At 45.1% G+C, this 16,925-nt stretch overlaps 3 protein-coding genes across 3 annotated transcripts; 1 reads left to right on the top strand and 2 right to left on the bottom strand.

Moving 5' to 3' along the window:
- Positions 1 to 723: 723 nt before the first annotated feature.
- LOC136474123 (uncharacterized) lies at positions 724 to 5,376 on the bottom strand. Its single transcript, XM_066471731.1, has 6 exons — positions 5,014 to 5,376; positions 4,776 to 4,829; positions 4,143 to 4,216; positions 2,670 to 2,787; positions 2,515 to 2,573; positions 724 to 1,138 (listed from the first exon to the last, which is right to left on the bottom strand). Exons 1-6 carry the CDS (start codon positions 5,152 to 5,154, stop codon positions 1,060 to 1,062), a joined length of 525 nt encoding a protein of 174 aa, XP_066327828.1. The 5' UTR covers positions 5,155 to 5,376; the 3' UTR covers positions 724 to 1,059.
- A 5,267-nt stretch (positions 5,377 to 10,643) lies between these two features.
- Positions 10,644 to 11,348, top strand: LOC136474122 (protein SENESCENCE-ASSOCIATED GENE 21, mitochondrial-like). The gene is made up of 2 exons (XM_066471730.1): positions 10,644 to 10,801; positions 10,896 to 11,348. Exons 1-2 carry the CDS (start codon positions 10,764 to 10,766, stop codon positions 11,113 to 11,115), a joined length of 258 nt encoding a protein of 85 aa, XP_066327827.1. The 5' UTR covers positions 10,644 to 10,763; the 3' UTR covers positions 11,116 to 11,348.
- Positions 11,349 to 11,430: 82 nt separating this feature from the next.
- Positions 11,431 to 15,292, bottom strand: LOC136474121 (uncharacterized). The gene is made up of 9 exons (XM_066471728.1): positions 15,150 to 15,292; positions 13,377 to 13,963; positions 13,061 to 13,165; positions 12,764 to 12,850; positions 12,498 to 12,659; positions 12,338 to 12,403; positions 12,186 to 12,251; positions 12,024 to 12,092; positions 11,431 to 11,941 (listed from the first exon to the last, which is right to left on the bottom strand). The coding sequence occupies exons 2-9, from the start codon at positions 13,941 to 13,943 to the stop codon at positions 11,615 to 11,617; spliced, it is 1,449 nt and encodes a 482-aa protein (XP_066327825.1). The 5' UTR covers positions 13,944 to 13,963; positions 15,150 to 15,292; the 3' UTR covers positions 11,431 to 11,614.
- Between the last annotated feature and the right edge of the window lie 1,633 nt (positions 15,293 to 16,925).

The following is a 16,925-nucleotide window of genomic DNA, read 5'->3' as shown; positions in this document are numbered from 1 at the left end:
AAACGAATGGGATATTTGAGGTATTCTCTTCGTTGCTGGCGGTGAGCTACGGGGGTCTTGGTTGCTTAGGAATGCATACGCAGTGTTACAAACTTACAATGCATCACGCATGAACATGCCTGGCAGGGACAGACTCACAGTCTGCCACTTATAAGAGCAAGGCTAATAATACAGCCGGCTTGCTGGCTGTAAGGTTCCTTGCAGCCTTCTCTCAGCCCACTCATATAGTAGTTGGCTCTTTACAGTTAACACATGGCCCACTTGTCTCTCTCACAGACTTTCTTGGTTCTTGTGCCCAAGCCGGCTGTAAGCTTACAGCCCGCTTCTCCTCTCTCTTCTCCCCTCTCTCCTCCACATCAGCATTTAATCGGTTTATAGCCTGCTGTTATACTTGCTCTAAGTCAAAGAAATGAATTAATCCGGTTGTGTTACCAATATTCCTTTTAACCATGTGAACGCCGTGCACAATAATTCGCAGGAATTTGTTAATGTGTCCAGCGTGGTCTACCGTCTACGTAGCTATGCGCCACCTTGTAAAGTTGTGTAACTGAAAAGGTAACCAAAGACTGAATCATGAGGCGAAAGAGGCATAATATCGGCTTGCTAAATCTTGGCTAAAAAACATTGTTCTGGCTGAAATATTATGAAAGAAAAACACTGTTTTAGCTGGAAAAAAAACCGAACAAGCCAGATATAAGGTAAACCGAACGGGGCCATCAACGGTATTCTTTAGATCGAGCATATCATACTACCGGTGTAGTACCATGAAATTTACAGCAATATTCAGCAAACGACAGAACAATGTTGTTCCACGCATGCGCTGGGCACTCCTCACAGATGGAAAGCCAAAGCAAATCGAAGCGTGTGATTGCACGTGTACATGCATCAAGAGAACAGGCAATATTAGCACAATCTTCTAGTCTAGCATAAAATGCACAGCTCGATTCACAATGATTACAAAAGCCTGTTGGAGGTGTAAGGTCACTTCCTCTTCATCTGTCAAGATTACCAATATCTACTCGTCCCGCAGTGAAAAGACATAGGCAGTGATGGTTGATTCTAGAAATCAGTGTCGAAGCACGATGTCATCACCTTTGATACAATTGACCTTGCGAAAGGTATGTAGCTAAGACTGTACCTGCAGGAACCAACAAATTGAAATTTTAGATTTGTCAATCAGTTCCCAGGCACCAACACTTGGACATGTTAGTGCCCTCCGTGACATGGGATGGAAATGGTTGCAAATCATCGAAAAAGGACTAAATCATTTTCAGTTACATATTTTACTTGGAAAAATGTATTGTCAGAAAATAATACAACCTTGGTATTACACGAAAATAAAAGTGGAATTATATGATAAAAAACAAATCGATATTGGTGGGGAATTGATAATTCTTAGCCAAAACACAAAACCGTAGCACAAGACCATACAAAAGAATGACTCAGGAATGAATGAATGATTGATATTCACAAGTCATCATATATACATATTACAACAACACAAGGGAGTAGGCCTTTTACCCTCTTAGACTTGTGGGTGGGGATTTACCATCAGTAATTACTAGAAGCATACCCCGCGTATTGCAGCGGGATTTTCTTAAAAATAAATCTGTTATATACATAACATTACTATATGATATTCTCTATATTGTGTGTCTATATATATATATATATATATATATATATATATATATATATATATATATATATATATATATATATATATATATGAATTTGACTTGAATGTTATTTTATTGTATCGGATTTGGTAAAAATCGGTAAGCTAATTGAAGAAAAAACAATAGAATATTTGATTACATTATAGAGGAATAGGTGATGAAACAAATAGCATATGTAGATGACTTGTATGTTAATACATTAAAGATTCAAAGTATTGCACATGTTAGAGATGACGTGGACAGTTTTTGTAATTAATAAGGGATGACATGGACTTAGTGAGGAATGATGTGGACACCTTGCATGAAGAGATAGAAAATCTAGTGGGTTAGTGGAGAATGATGTGGACACCTTGCATGAAGAGAAAAATCATCTAGTGGGGTTTAGCTTTATATTGCATGAAGAGAAAAATCATCTAGTGGGGTTTAGCTTTATAGGAGTATATAGATTGGCGGAATATGGAAAACTCATAATAGATTGGAAAGACCTAAGGTTGTTTTCTTTTCCATATTTTTGTGTCCAAATTTCCGGTTACCATTTCCTTATATTACCCTAAGATGCAGAAACCCAAAAAAAACCTGGTAAATGGGATTTTTCCATTTTTTTCACTTTTATCCCTACTCCCTTGAGACATGTCAAACAATTCTTTCAAATTTCATTTGCTCAGTATATCGTGAATATAAATACAGTGTCACAGTGATACCTCATGGGATGGTGTCTGCCTACAGATGTTGGTCAACTATTCTTAAGGTGGCAAGAAAAATTGAATCACCGAGAAGAAATACAGCTGGCAGGGAATATGCTTAAATTCACTCATTCAAGGATAACTAAACTTACCAAACAAGGGCACCAAATTCCAAAATGATGGCCAGTAGAGTCAACAGCTTGCTGTGAACCTATTTGGTGCAGAAAAACATTGAATGTACAATTTGTGTTGACATATAATTCATAAAATACACCTTTTGCGCTAGAGCTTAGATTATTTTACTTACATAGAGAGCACAGAATAGAGCAACTATGATGCTTGCAATGTATATAGCAGTGGCGTATATTCGCACAGAATCAAGCATCATATCAAACTGTCTTTTGGGGCCTATGAGAAATGCTGTACTGCCAAACAAATGATCCCGGTATTAGTTGACATGACAAAAGCATTTGAGAGATAAATAAATAATAGAGGAGTTAGCCTGCCCCCATCACACAGGATATACATGTGCTTATAAGATAATATACACTGCTGTACTGTGCTGAAGTTACACAAGCATCTAGCATAGTAGCATGGCAACTTTTTGTTACAAGATAGTTCAAGTTTCAAGTCCACCAGAAAAACAGATTGGGACCTTCTTGATACAGATATTAAGGGTGGATGTACTAATTTAGCATCCAGGTGTAATAGTGAACAGTTCAACAATAGTTCTTAAACTAACATGCTGACATTTTCAGTGCCCAATACAACAAATATGATTTGGTAGAGGAAGACCTAATGATACATGAGCAGGTTCTTTGATATAAAATTGGGTCACTGATAATCCCACATTTCTTAAGAGTAGTTTAGTTTCAAATTTTAGAAGGGCGGGCCTGGTGCAAGCGGTAGAGTCTTACCGCCTGTGACCGGAAGGTCCCAGGTTCGAGTCGCGGTCTTCTCGCATTGCACAGGCGAGGGTAAGGCTTGCCACTGACACCCTTCCCCAGACCCCGCACAGAGCGGGAGCTCTTTGCACTGGGTACGCCCTTTTTAGTTTAGTTTCAAATTTTAGAAGTTAAACTAAACTAAGGATTCTCACTAATATCATGAAAGTAGTGACTAATCAGTGCGAAATCTAGATTACCTAAATTCCGTGGTATCATCCCCTTCTAGTCAGTGTAGACTATAGAGGCTTGATCACAGTCTGTGGAAGTCCCTGGTGGCATGAATCATCCTTCAGACCAACAGGGCGCTCTCCAGATTGGTTTGGAGGTTTTCGTGGAACAGTTACCACCACGATCCCTAATGACAGTGATTATATAGATGGGCTGGCCCTTCATAATGTGGTGCAAACTTACCTGAAACCTAACCCCTATGTGTTTAACCTAACAATTGAAGGCACTATTGTCACTAAGATTTAATTTTGATTAGGGGAGCTAAATGCAAAAATGGTTAGGCCCCAGGTCTGTTACCTCTATATTAAGTGTTTGTGGGTTGGGTTGTATTTGGGGGCGGGGGGAGGGGCTCTGTGGATCAATTCGCACAATTACTAATCATGGTCAGCTGCTACCCAAAAGAAAATAAATAAGTGCTGCATTCATGTGAGGTTAGTGAAGAACATACTGCTCATTCATTTTATGATTTAAGTCCTAACAGTTCGCGCATCTATTCAATTTTATCGCAAAACCAAAATCTAAAGCAGAAAAAAATAGATTCTAACGAAGGGTGAAGATATATAAATTAAACAGATTACAGATCTTTGGCAGCTAGTAAAACAGACCTTCCAAGGGCCATCAAATTGCCAAGGGTGAATGTTACCCCAAATTTCACTGGATTGAAGAAGACAATCATTGACTGCAATAATAAACATGAAAAATATCAAATAATCCATAAGTGTTTGAAATTGAAAAAATAAAAGGGAATTGCAAAAGATGTAGGTATAAATAATGGGCACAACTGCAACCACAGGAAGAACAGAAATTGCATTTTGTTTTTCCTGTGTTCTTCATACTACGCTAGATTATTACAATGAATAGATCCTGTGATGAAGAATGAGGGCTGCTAGTTGCAGGATGCTGCCTCAAAATTAAACTACTTCAACAATCGACTTAATGTATCCACTGATTATTTTAAAGGAAAAACATTGTCATATGAGAAGACTTGAAAAGTTGTTTTTCTAAAAAAAAGGCACTTAGGGACAGAAATACTGCTTAAATTATGGATTTAAATGATCTACTTTTCCAAAAAACATCTAATTCCCAAAAACATCTAAGGGGTGGACAATCTTACAGCTTGAATTAGTTGCCTAACCTATTAACAATCCTCAGAATGCTTCTTGTGATGTCAGTTAGGACCTAATCACAGACAATGTTGTTGTCCCGACAGAGACTAGCTGCGGGACAATGTTACTCACCAAGAAGGTGCACGTCAGTCCGGCAGCCAAGCATATCGCGAAACCATAGAGCCTCTGCACACAAGAGGTCAGCAAGACATGGTTAGACAGCAGGACCGCATTGCTCGAGCCGAGCGATTCTACCGCGACTTGCTCCGAAGTTCCAGCGCCGATACCGGAGCAGGAAAAGAGCCGCAAAGCGAGATCCGACGCCAGATCTGCGCGGAGACAAAGGGTGGGCTGAGGGATCCGTGCTTGCCTGGGTGGTGTTGAGGGTGCAGTGGCGGTTGATGTCGTCGAAGAAGGACTGCTCCTCGGGCGGCGGCAGCGCCGACTCCTCGTCGACCTCCATGCCCACCAGCATCTTGGCCCGCTCCAGCGCGCCCCGCATCGTGTCCATGGCGTTCTGCTCCGTTCGTGTCCCCTTTACCCCTGCTGCAGCGAAGGGAAGAGACCGCGCTGCGAGCCTGCGCCGGCGATGAATAGTCGAGGGATCCGGGCGATTGGAGAGGAAAAGATCAAAAAATCCCGTCCAGCAGCAGCAGGTGCAGCACGACTGCACGAACACCTCGCTAGAACAATAGTGCCGGGCCCTATTTTCTTTTTGTTAGGCTTTATGGGCCTTTTCTCTCCTGGCGGCTGGCGCTATGGCTTAACCGCTAATGTCAGTTTCAATGGCCCTCCAAATTAGGAGACATTTTCACTGTGTATTAAATATAGAACTCCCTCCGTGCACAAAAGAATATAATTATAGGATCTGTACCGGTCAAACTAGTTTAAGTTTGACCAAGTTTATAGTAAATAATATTAGTTTTATGTCTCTAAGTAAATTTATTATGAAAATATATTATATAACTAATCTAATTATACTTATTTTGTATCATAAATATTTGTATATTTTTATATAAATTTAGTCAAAATTCAAACTGTTTGACTCCTCGAAATATGAGAATTGCATTCTTTTTATGAACGGAGGGAGTATATATCTAAATACATAGCAAAACTTATGAACGTAGAAATGTCAAAATGTCTCATAATTTAGAACGGAGGGAATAGTTTCAAATTAATTTCACTCTCATTTATTGCTATAAAATATCATCAAATTAGTTCATTTGATAAATTAATTATAAAGAGAGTTTCATAGAGTTCTATTTATATGAACCCTGCTGTCATAGTTACCAACAAAAAAACTGACGTGATAATTTTAGTAATTGTACCGTGAAACTCTCCATTGAGACTGGCCGAATGAAAAAAATCTATGGTACCTCTCCTAAGATTTTTCTTCTCTAACTTTCGAATCAGATCTTCTCAATTATAAAAACCGTTTAAATTCTTATTTTCCAATTTGAAGTGAGTTTTAAAGTGGTTTCAACCTTTGTAGTTGAAAAACTATGATAAATATGATTCTAACTAATTAAACTAAACTAAATCTAAGGATGATCCTCGCTGTTAGAGCTAGGATCATCCTTCCTCCACCACTTGGATGGAGGCTCTCGTCCTCCTCGTTGTCGTCTTCCTCCTCATCTTGTCGTTGTCCTCCTCCTCCCCCTCCTCCTCGTCGTCGTAGTCACCATCGTCGTCCTCTGCGGCATCATAGCCGCTGTCGAAAAATCGCTCCTCCTCAGAGTCACAGGGAGGACTCCGATTAGGCGAGCTGTCGACGTTGGAGCCTCGTTGCTAGAGGGCCACCATTGCTGGACTTTGTCCTCATCGGTGGAGTTGTTGATAGGTAGCTTGAAGTACCGTCCGATATGGTTGAAGTTGGAAGAAGTGGATGAAGAAAGAACATGGGTGGTTTCAGAGTGCATATGGTGTGAAGAATATGTAGAGCATTGGTAGGCCTCTTTGGCTTCTCCAGACAGAATTAATGCTGATGAAAGGATGTTGGTAGTTGGGACACCAAATAGTCACGATGATTGTTGATCGTTGGTCCACCATAGGTCGTTAAGGGCCGGTGACAATAACAACTATCACAGCCTGAAGATCACTGTTGGATCCAACAGTCACCAAGCACATATATTCATCGCCGGCTCAATTGGTCTCTGCGCCCCTTCGCCCCTCAAATTAACTGGTGGTGGGACAGATTCACCGTTGGTTATGTCATAACCGACGATGACAAAATGATGTTGTGCCTAAGAACTAGAGAGAGAGAGAGGGAGAGAGGGAGGGAGGGAGAGAGAGAGAGAGAGAGAGAGAGAGAGAGAAAGGGAAGGAGAACATGGGTGGAGAAAAGAAGGAGAAGAGAAGAAGAAATCCAAGCTAAGGGAAAGATCACTGCTAACAACAGAAGAAGATGAAGTTCATCCTCCTCTCCATCTTCATCACTTGAGTGAGCTTAAGAAATGTTTCTGTTTTTCTCAAATGCAAATCCCAACCCTAATCCTTAATTTTCATCTTGCATGTGGTCGAAGATGAAGATTGTTGATGTCAAATCCATCTCAAGAGAGCCCTACTCATTCTCTGAATTTCTCTCTAATGAGCATGCATGTTTAGTGCAAGGAATTTTCAATCTTTAATTTCTCAAATCCTCCTCCCTCATTTGGATGCAAGAAGATTTGGAGCACGAGCTTCAGCTAGGTGACACAAGGTCACCAAGCCACTAAAGTTAAGTTCATCAAACTCACTTTCATGTGTTTATTCTCCTTTAATCATGCTTTTGCCCATTACTCTGTCTTAGATCAAACACACCTCCATGCAAGGCAAAATCCAAGGCTACACAACGCCAACACATCACCTAGACACTCCTAGATCATCACTAAACACACCTAGAAAACATTACCCACAAAGCCTAAGAGCCAACCCCAAGAACACCAAGAACAACTCATTTAGGTTTTGTTGACACTTTGGCGGACTGTTCGTGTGTTCTAATGGGCTATTCGGACATAGCCGAACTGTTCCATAAAATGCTCGGACGACTAGCACCTACACATTTTTTCACTTGATGCATCGGCGGACTGTCTGCCTGATCCCTCGAACTATCGGTCGAGATATCACACGGAGCTGGTGTAACTTGTCATGCATCCACATACTGTTCCCATGTTCTTCTGAACCGTGCACCACACCTAGACCTGAGCATTTTACTGGCCGGGCCGAAAAAAACCCGATTATTTCAGACCGAAAAAGTCCCACCCATGACCGTCCCACTGGATAGGTTGGGCCTAATTTTTCAGGCCGGGCCTGGGCGGGCCGCCCGCATATTTTATAAATAGCAAAAAACTGTATTACGGGTCGGGCTCGGGCCAAGAATTTTTTTTCCTGGGCAGCGAGATCTCTGCCCAGGTCCTGTCCAATAAGGTTCGTGGATGGGCTAAAACCCATCAGGCTCGGGCCGAGCCCGTGGGCCGGACTCATTTTGCTCAGGTATAACCACACCCACGGACTATCTGTAGGAACACACAGATCCAAAGCCCCCAAAAATCCCCTCTTCAGGAATAATTCACCGGACTGTTCGGCGGCACACAAAGAGAGTCCGCGAGCACACCACAAAATTCTTTTTTACTACAACCCTTGACTTACCAAACCAACCACCCTACCCCATGTCTAAACATATTTGAGGACAACACCAGTCCACTCAGTTTATCAAGCAAACTCTCCATTTTGGATCATGAGATTTATCTGTCTTTATCATCCAACTTCATCAAGTTCCATGAGCAATCTCAATTCCATCAATTCTATCACTCTCTTGCAGGTATATGAGTTGTATATGATTGTACTTCATGCTAAGGTTGTTTAATCCACTAACATGACCTCACTAAAGTTAGCTCAAGTCATATAAAGTAAAGGATAGTCTAGTCAATTATATATATTACTCAATTGGGCTCAGGATGATTAATCATGCTTAAGTGCCTAGAACCGGTAGAAGTTGACTGTGAGTAGGAACTCACATTCATGCATGTAGCATGGTTCACCGATCTAATCAACCCTAAAACTTGTAAAGGGATATAGTTTGACTTAGTTTATAACTTGCCTAAGGTCAACTCTTAATTTGACTTGAACATGAACTTGATGTGAGACTTCGACTCAACAAGGGGTAAGGTCACTGTGAGTGTTGGATCTCGAGTGGCGTAGCTTCTGGAGTAGCTAAGGACCGTCCTCTATGATAGTAAGTTGGAATAACCCCCGTACAGACCACATGTAGCGTATGGGAGTGACAAGCTGAGTACTTAGTGGTGACTCGCTAATAGCACGGATTCGGCTCAAGGTGTAACACAGGGTAGCTAAGAGAAAGTACCTCGGCTCATCGTCATACCATAGGCTAGATAGCCACACTAAATAAAGGTTGGAACCTCGAGGCAACCTGTATCCGAGCTTGGATATGGAGGTTCGCCCTTGGTCTCCATAAGGGTACAATTGTATACATTTGCAGAGATCTTTTCGAAAGCATGAACGTCCTCAGACGAAAACTAGTTGTTCTCACTTCTAGTTTTAGAGTAGTGAGAGCAAGGTGTAACTTATACTTGTGTTGTTTATATGATCAGTTGTGTCTTCGAATGATTCATCTAATAAATAGAAATTGAGCCTAGCATAAATTGAGCATAGCATGCCATATTCTAACCTACACCAGACTTTTCACAAATATTTGAAATGCTTATTATTTTTTCCCTTTGCATCCACCAAACACTATATGATTGAATAAGCCCTCTGAGTACTCACGTTACCGCCGTTAAGCTGCTATAGGTGCTAAAAAATTGGTGATCACTCAAGTCAAGTTTGAGTGAAGTCAATGGACTAGCAGACAATGGCATGGGTGTCCCTGAGAAGGTGTCCTTACTATAATAGCAAGTGACTTCTCGAGTGAACAAAGTATAATTCGGGATAACTAGCCTTATGTCGGGTTAATGTAAATGTGAACTTGTATCTTGCTTATTAGTTTCATCATTATGAATGTAATGTCTTTTATAATTAATCATGGTGTATAATTTCTGAGTTATATAATTTTTTATGGTTGGTTCGTGTCGTGTCTTACTACAACTTGATCCTGCGGTTTAGCTGCGCTAGTAGAGATTGTGGATGTCGACTCTAGGGACCTCCTTGCGACCCTCGAATTAGTGCTACAGTGGTTGAGTGAACGACAAGTTGTACTAGCTTGACGACCGGGGTGAAGTCCTCGCACCGTGGCTGCAGCATCTCCAAGTAGACGAAGTGCAATGACTACTGCTCAACCAAGGCGCAAGGGCACTATGGCTAATGGTTGGAAATCTGTATGTGCTCGCCCCGTTGCAATAGAAACGCGGATGCGAGCGGGAGTCCGAGTTAAGCACGAAACAAAAAACGCCAATGGCCCCGTTGCAACGCAAACACAGACGTGAGAATCCGAGTTAAAGGCGGACACGAGCAAACGTTACACAATCGCCGTAAAGGCGGAAGCACAAATAGGAAGGCATAAAAATAATATGGCAGAAATTTTGCTCTTTAATATTAAAAATTAGAAGTACAAGTATAGATATAGGGCTATATATATATATATATATATATATATATATATATATATATATATATATATATAGATGTATAAATATAGATTATTTTTATTAAAATCAATGTCTGCTTCTTGAGCTTCTCTGGATTAATCTCTCTACTAGTTTTTGGGCTAAAAATTTGACGGCGTTCAAATGGCACATCGCGCTTTGTCTGAACTGGTCTCCCCTAGGCTCGCACACTTCGCGGTCGCGGGAGTAGCAACCGCCTAGCCCGCACCGGGCGAGGCGGCACGCATGACGCGCCTTTTGATGCACCCGAGCTGGGCTGCTCCATCCGCCACGCGATCCAGCCCAGCTGTCGTCAGCTGCGCGGCGCACCGCAGTGGCAGCGCCGCGCGGGTGGCGGCGGCTCAATACCCCGACCAAAAACCCTAGCGCCGTCCGCGCGCCCACCCCCGTCCCCGCGCATCCTCCTATATAAACTCAAACACGGCCCGCCCGGCACCGCGCCGGAGGCAGAGCAGAGCACGCCGTCGCGACTCCCTCGGCTCCCTCACTCACTCGCCTGTGATTCCGAGAGGACAGAGAAATGCCGCGCGCCGCCGTCACCAAGCTGCTCTCGCTCAGGTGGCCAGCATTCCTCCGACGTCCCCTGTCTGTAGTTGCCTCTGTTTGCTAACGCCTGCTCTGTGCTCTGTTGTTTGCATTCCTTATGTCGCAGCCGGAGGAGGGGCTACGCGGCCGCAGCGGTGGTGCGCGCGCCGGCGGGGGCAATGGCGGCGAGAGCACCGGGCGCCGGGGGTGCCGCTGACGGCGCGTCGTCGTCCAAGGAGGTGTTCTGGATGAGGGATCCCCAGACGGGGTGCTGGGCCCCGGAGGACCGCTTTGCCGACGTCGACGCGGCCGAGCTCCGCGCGCGCCTGCTCGCCAGGAAGGACTAGGGACTAGGGACGGAGCGACTTGGCGTCGCATCTAATCTATTGATGAACACCTTGATTGGACGGAGAATTCAAACTGACTAGTATCCTACGTTCGCTAGGACTCGAGTAGCGAGTCTCACCAGTTCAAATCAGTGAAATGTCAATCAAATTACTCTGTTAGGGGAAAAAAACTCTGCTTTTGCTACTCCCCGAGGTTCCAGTTTCTCTTCCAGTGAAAAAGATATTGTTGGTCGTCTTCTTCTCCATATTATAAGAAGAAATGTGTGCTGTTTCGATTCCGAACCTGTAGGTGGCGTTTAGTTGGGTTGCTTGAGCTCGGGAGGATTCAATTTAGAGGAGAATTAATCATACGTTCTTGCGATGGAACACATGTAAGCTAGGTCCAGGTTTCATGGCTACAAGTTGCGAAAGGATCATGCCAAACAACGTGCAAGCTGTTAGGATTGGACTTAGGAATCTATAAACTCGAGATGGCTTTGATGCTGTGGAGCTCTGGACTTTATCTCCCTTGGATCGGGCTTCCCAGGGGCTTCACCGCGCGCAGCATTTCCTTGGCGGCCCCGTTTTCCGGCTGGACCGCCGCGGAGGACTCCCCCTTCTGATCCGAGATCGCCGACGCCAGCGCGATGGGCATGAGGCACAGGCCCTTGCTCTGCAGGTACTGCATCGCCGTCGTCATGTTGGTCTCCATCAGCTGCGCCACCTCGTGCTCGAACGCCGCGCCGTCCCGGGCCTCAGACGACGACAGGCTGCCTCCGCCTGCCCGCTGCCTGCCTGAGCCTGAGCCTGAGCCTGACCTCGGGGACAGGAGAAGGCCACCGGAGCTCTGCATTGCCAGCAGCAGCCCAGTCACAAGAAGCACGCACAATGTATTATGAGTTCATTCAGGCTCGCGTGATGTGATTTACCTCGTTCTGGGACTCCGTCAGGAGCGGGACGACGGCTTCCGTCGCGCCCAGCCTGCTCATGCTGAGAACCTTCAATCAAAGACATGCAATACAGATCAGCAGACGAGAGGATGGTAAGCCAGACAGCTTGGAACAGAGGAATGGTGGTGGTGGTGAGCGAACCTTCACTTGCAGCTGGAGAAATTTGACGTATTCGATGATCTCTTCAAGCATGGATGCTTTGTTAGTCTGCACAGGATAAACGTAGGTTTCAGAAACTGATGTACTCGACTGTTCTTTGACAAGAAATAGTCGAAGAGGATGCAACCGAGTACCCTGTTGGAGTTTGGAACGAGTTCCTGTAAGTTCTTCATCCTGTCAGAGATCTTCTCCCTTCGGAGCTGCGAGATACATGACCACGTTCAGAACTCAGTTTCTGGATGGATCGGTTAAAATTCAGAGTTTCAGACAAAGGAAAAAAAAGGGCTCACTCACCCTCTCTGCTATGCTGTGCGGATCAGTTGCCTGGCCTCGGCGAGCTCTGACGCGTGGCTTCGGAGCTCCATTCCCAGCAGCCCCATTGCCATTTGCCACCTCTGGTCGAGTCATGAACGGCGGCGCATTCAGTGCAATTTTGACACTGCTGACTTCGCTAGACTGTACATGTGGAGGAGCAGAGCAGGATCGATTCTCAAACAAACTTTGGCACCAAAAGTATACGTACTAAACAGCAATCAACAGAGACGAGAACGACAGAAAACCTGTTCAGGATTATGCGTCGCTCCTGTTGCATTAAACGACGAGAGCTGCTGCCCAGAGAGGTTCAGGTGATGCAGACCGCTGAATTCCTGCAGGGTCGCCATCAGGTTAGGCGAACAAACGCGTCATGGTACACTCTCAGACTGTGCCAACATCGTCAGCTTACTGTGCAACTTTATTTGATGCCTCAAAATGGTGGTACTATAGTAGGAGTACACCATGCTTCCATTCTGTTATTACAGATGGAAGATGGGCGAGAAAAAAAGACAAACAGAAGAAAGCAGGCATCTCATTCTGACCTTTTGACTCAGCTGCAGATCGCCAAAGTTTGTACTAGTATTCAGTTGCTGTCCAAGACCAGGAGTGAAAGAGAGCAACTTTGCAGTGTTGAACTCGACATCATCCTGCAAGCATAATAAAACATGCGAAATCACGAGCATATTCATGCGAGAACACAATTAGGCCTTGTTTGAATGTGCATGTATTTATCTCAACCCACTTGTGTAGAAGTGGGTTGCAGTGGAATTAAACTAAGTTTTATTCAAATCTACTCCAACACATGTGGATTGAAGTGGATACGCATGCAATTAAGCGTAAAATTTCGAGATCACTTACATGTAGCTGCATTGGTGCAGAGGGCATATTGCCTAGCTGTGGATACGTCTTCCCATCACGCAGGAGGTCGTTGTTGCTAACTGCACTGAAACCGAAGCTCTGCGTGGTTTGTTCCCCAACCAAGGACGAAATCTGTGAAAACGTGGAAGGCCACGCGGGCTGCTCTCCCACGAGGAACCGCGGCAGGCCGGACTGCTCGCTCCCGCTGCTGTCGTTGGAGCTGCACACCACAGGCGCGCTGTCGGCGAGCGATATCGCGCAGGGCGTGCTCAGACCCGAGCCCGCTTCGAAGTTGAGGCCCTGGGCCACGTCGTCCGGCAGGTGCGCGCTCAGGAACTGCTCGTGCAGCTCCACGGGCGACACGATCTCCTTCGCGCTGACGTTCAAGAGCGCTGTGGAGGAGCCGGTCTGGAGGTGAAACTGATCTGGTGCAGCAGCTGCAGCTCCCAGGTACGTCCCTGCAGGGTCGGCGAGGGAAGAAGCGCTGCCTGGCCAGGATGAGCCGATGAACATGGTGTCCTGTGGCCATGCCGGTTCCGGAACGAAGGGATCCACGAAACCGCCCATCTTGCTTGCTTGTGGGATGCCTGAAAAAAATTATGGTCGTGGAACAGAGTTTGAAGGTTCAGAAATTCAGATGCATGCAGACATGCAGTGAGATAACAGTGGCCCTTGTCATTGAAGTGAGGAGAGGAAGGCAGAAGGCGAATCATGCAGGTAGCAGCCACTTCATCAAGACCAGTGACCACCTCTACAACGGATAAAGCAGGGCCGACTATGTTTCAATTTCAAACTTGAGATCCAGAACATGATGCTATAAGAAAAACACCCAAATGTTTGCAATCAACTGCTACGGAACATGTGGCCTAATATGGTCAACCAGCGCATCGGGACTAAAGAAAAACTGAAAACTTTGCCGTTTTTCTCTGGTTATTATATCCGACTGACAACTGCATTTAGAAATGGATGGACTCCCTTCCCCTCCCTGAGAAGAATCTCTGAAATGTAAGATCCCCATTATAATTTTTGTAATAACTCAAACCGTTTGCATCTGAACAAACTGCTACATAAAAGAAAATGACGGAATTCAGTTGTTGTCACAACCGGGCATTTGCCTTGTTTTCTTTCTTCGTCTAATAGAAATCGTGGCAAAGCTTTTGCCGTCCTTTCTAAAAAAAAAAAAACAACCGGACCTAGTGCCACTAGTTTTTTTTCACCCCCAAGTCTGCCACGAATTTTGTATATTCAGATCAAAATATAGGATGGCTTCGAATATACTAGAATAGAAGCTATCACTCGGGGAGCACGAGTCCATCTCATCAAAGCGACACCTTATTTTAGTGATGAAAAAACATTGTAATTAAGATTTATCCGAGGTTCCGGCACTATTACGAAGAACAAGAACAACAAAGTGATGATGCATTTTCACCAGACTAGAGGGAACCAAAGCACCGATCCTGCCCGAAAAACATCCGCGCGAGAGGAAACGACGGAATCACATTCACTCGCTCAATCAGTGCAAAGAGAAACAGAGTCGAGAAAGCAGGGCACCATCCACACCCAGCTGCCGCGCGCGCACAAACAAAACATCTCGGCGTCGCCTCTCGAAGCAACTCGATCCACAGCACAGAATACACAGCGCAATTCGGAAAGAAACCAGCGGCGGCGGCGGCGGCGGCGGCGGCGGCGGTCGCCCAACTGATGGCCGGCCGGAGAGAAAGAAGAGAGGGCGAGATCAAAGAGCGGGGAGAGGAGGAGGAGGAGGGAGCTCACCAGTTGACGGAGATGAGGGGTAACCGCTTCAGCTCCCGGTCCTCCGCTTTCGGCTGCTGGGGATCGGAAGACGGGGAGGTGCGGTTTGTTTCTTGTGCCTGCGTGTGTGTATCTTTGTGTGCGTCAGTAGTACGTGCCTTCACTATGCGTGACAAGTGTGGGCAGCACAAGCGGGCGGAAGGTGGTGGTTATATACTCGCCGTCTCGCCCCGCCCAGGATGTTCCCAGCGTGTTTTTCTGAAAAAACTAGATATACGCCCGTGGGTTGAAATGCACGTGTCTTATGGTTTAAACGAACATATTAATAAGTTTTTATCCATGTCTATAATGATCCATATGGCTTGTGGTTTCGACGAACATATTAAGAAATATACAAATTTGATTACATAAAGCATATTTTTTTTATCTTTATGACCTATATCGTGTAGATTTGGTTTATAGGAACCTAATAAAATTGGTTTCGTTTTTAAATTATTATTTTTGTGTTTTATTATTTTACATTTTTCAAAAATTAATAAAAAATCTAATTAATACTTGTGCATTTGGAGCCTAAACTATTTCTAAATTCTCCAGATTTTCCTTCTTCTACGTGGACGTGGTAGACTAATGTGCCACGTTGTTACCCGCGGGCATCAAGCGAATCACCACGCAATGCACTCGTATGTTACGTGCAACCAGGAGGTCCGTCCGTTCTTCCCACGGCACGTCGTTCCTTTGTTCCTGCTCTCGTAGGACGGCGAGTGGGGTGTAGACGTGCGTCCACACACGCACGAGGCGAGCGGGGCGCAGACGCGCGAGCACACGCGCACGTGCATACACTAACGGGCGAGTGGGGCCAGCGTTTACCCGTGCCAACCGCCGCTGGCACACGCTGGAGCTAGGGCGCGCACGCGCGGGCGAAGCGTAGCACACGATGAGCACGTCGCAGAGAGCGGTGAGTGCCTCAGCCGCCGCTAGCACATACTGGCATCGCTTCGCATGCGTCCATTGTGAGACGCGTGCTCCTGCGTAGGCCGGGACTACGCACGGCAACAGGTCGCAGTTGCCCGCCGCCGCCGGTGCAGGCTAGAGCTAGGGCGCGCGTGGGGGCGTGATTTGTTTGCGGGGAGGTGGGGCTCAATGCGGACCCACGCGGGCGGGGCGACGTGGGAGTGTGCGGGGTTCACGTACCAGACTCGCCATTAAAACTGGGGCGGAGCGAATAATTCTTGGCATCCGAGCGACGCGGACTCTCGGACAGGGATCCACGCGGGCGGGGTGATGCGGGAGCCACAGATTAAGCTGGACGAATCGAATTATCTTGGCGTCCGACGATGACATTAGGATTTTTTAGGTTTTTTTGCCGTATAAGAGCATCTCCAAGAGTATCTAATATTTTCTTCCTAAAAATATAGAGTTTTACAACTCCTAAAAAAATATTAGATGAAATAAAGAAGGCCATCTTCAAGAGTTTCTAATAATCCACTCTTAAAATATGGAAGGCAATTTTTACATCAGGAATCCTACACTATTTCTAAATTATCCTGACCACTTTTATATATTTTTTTTTCTTGTACATTTGAATCAGGAATCATTTTCTACTCTTTATTCTATCCACACCCATACTCTTCGGTTTTTTAGGTGGTAAGTAGATACAGTACCTGATGATGGGGCCATGATGAGCTGGGCACGAACGGTTACTGCTCAATCACATTTAGTTTCTAACAAATTTTGTTCATGCAAAGTAATGTCCATGGAGTAATTATCTCATTAGGTGTGTGGGATTATATTATCCCT

Source organism: Miscanthus floridulus, chromosome 8, assembly GCF_019320115.1.
Source record: "Miscanthus floridulus cultivar M001 chromosome 8, ASM1932011v1, whole genome shotgun sequence".
In the NCBI taxonomy this organism is placed as follows: Eukaryota; Viridiplantae; Streptophyta; class Magnoliopsida; order Poales; family Poaceae; genus Miscanthus; species Miscanthus floridulus.
Note: the sequence above shows the minus strand (reverse complement) of the source record. Positions and strands in the feature narration are given on the sequence as shown.

What these genes read in the sequence shown, in the direction of transcription:
- LOC136474123 (XM_066471731.1), bottom strand. Translation starts at nt 5,154, where the DNA reads ATGGACACGATGCGGGGCGCGCTGGAGCGGGCCAAGATGCTGGTGGGC. An exon ending in GACTGACGTGCACCTTCTTG is followed by an intron (nt 4,217 to 4,775) that starts GTGAGTAACATT and finishes TTATTATTGCAG; the next exon opens with TCAATGATTGTCTTCTTCAA. An exon ending in CTCTATTCTGTGCTCTCTAT is followed by an intron (nt 2,574 to 2,669) that starts GTAAGTAAAATA and finishes TGCACCAAATAG; the next exon opens with GTTCACAGCAAGCTGTTGAC.
- LOC136474122 (XM_066471730.1), top strand. Translation starts at nt 10,764, where the DNA reads ATGCCGCGCGCCGCCGTCACCAAGCTGCTCTCGCTCAG. An exon ending in ACCAAGCTGCTCTCGCTCAG is followed by an intron (nt 10,802 to 10,895) that starts GTGGCCAGCATT and finishes CTTATGTCGCAG; the next exon opens with CCGGAGGAGGGGCTACGCGG.
- LOC136474121 (XM_066471728.1), bottom strand. Translation starts at nt 13,943, where the DNA reads ATGGGCGGTTTCGTGGATCCCTTCGTTCCGGAACCGGCATGGCCACAG. An exon ending in CGCACAGCATAGCAGAGAGG is followed by an intron (nt 12,404 to 12,497) that starts GTGAGTGAGCCC and finishes TGTATCTCGCAG; the next exon opens with CTCCGAAGGGAGAAGATCTC. An exon ending in TCGTTCCAAACTCCAACAGG is followed by an intron (nt 12,252 to 12,337) that starts GTACTCGGTTGC and finishes TATCCTGTGCAG; the next exon opens with ACTAACAAAGCATCCATGCT.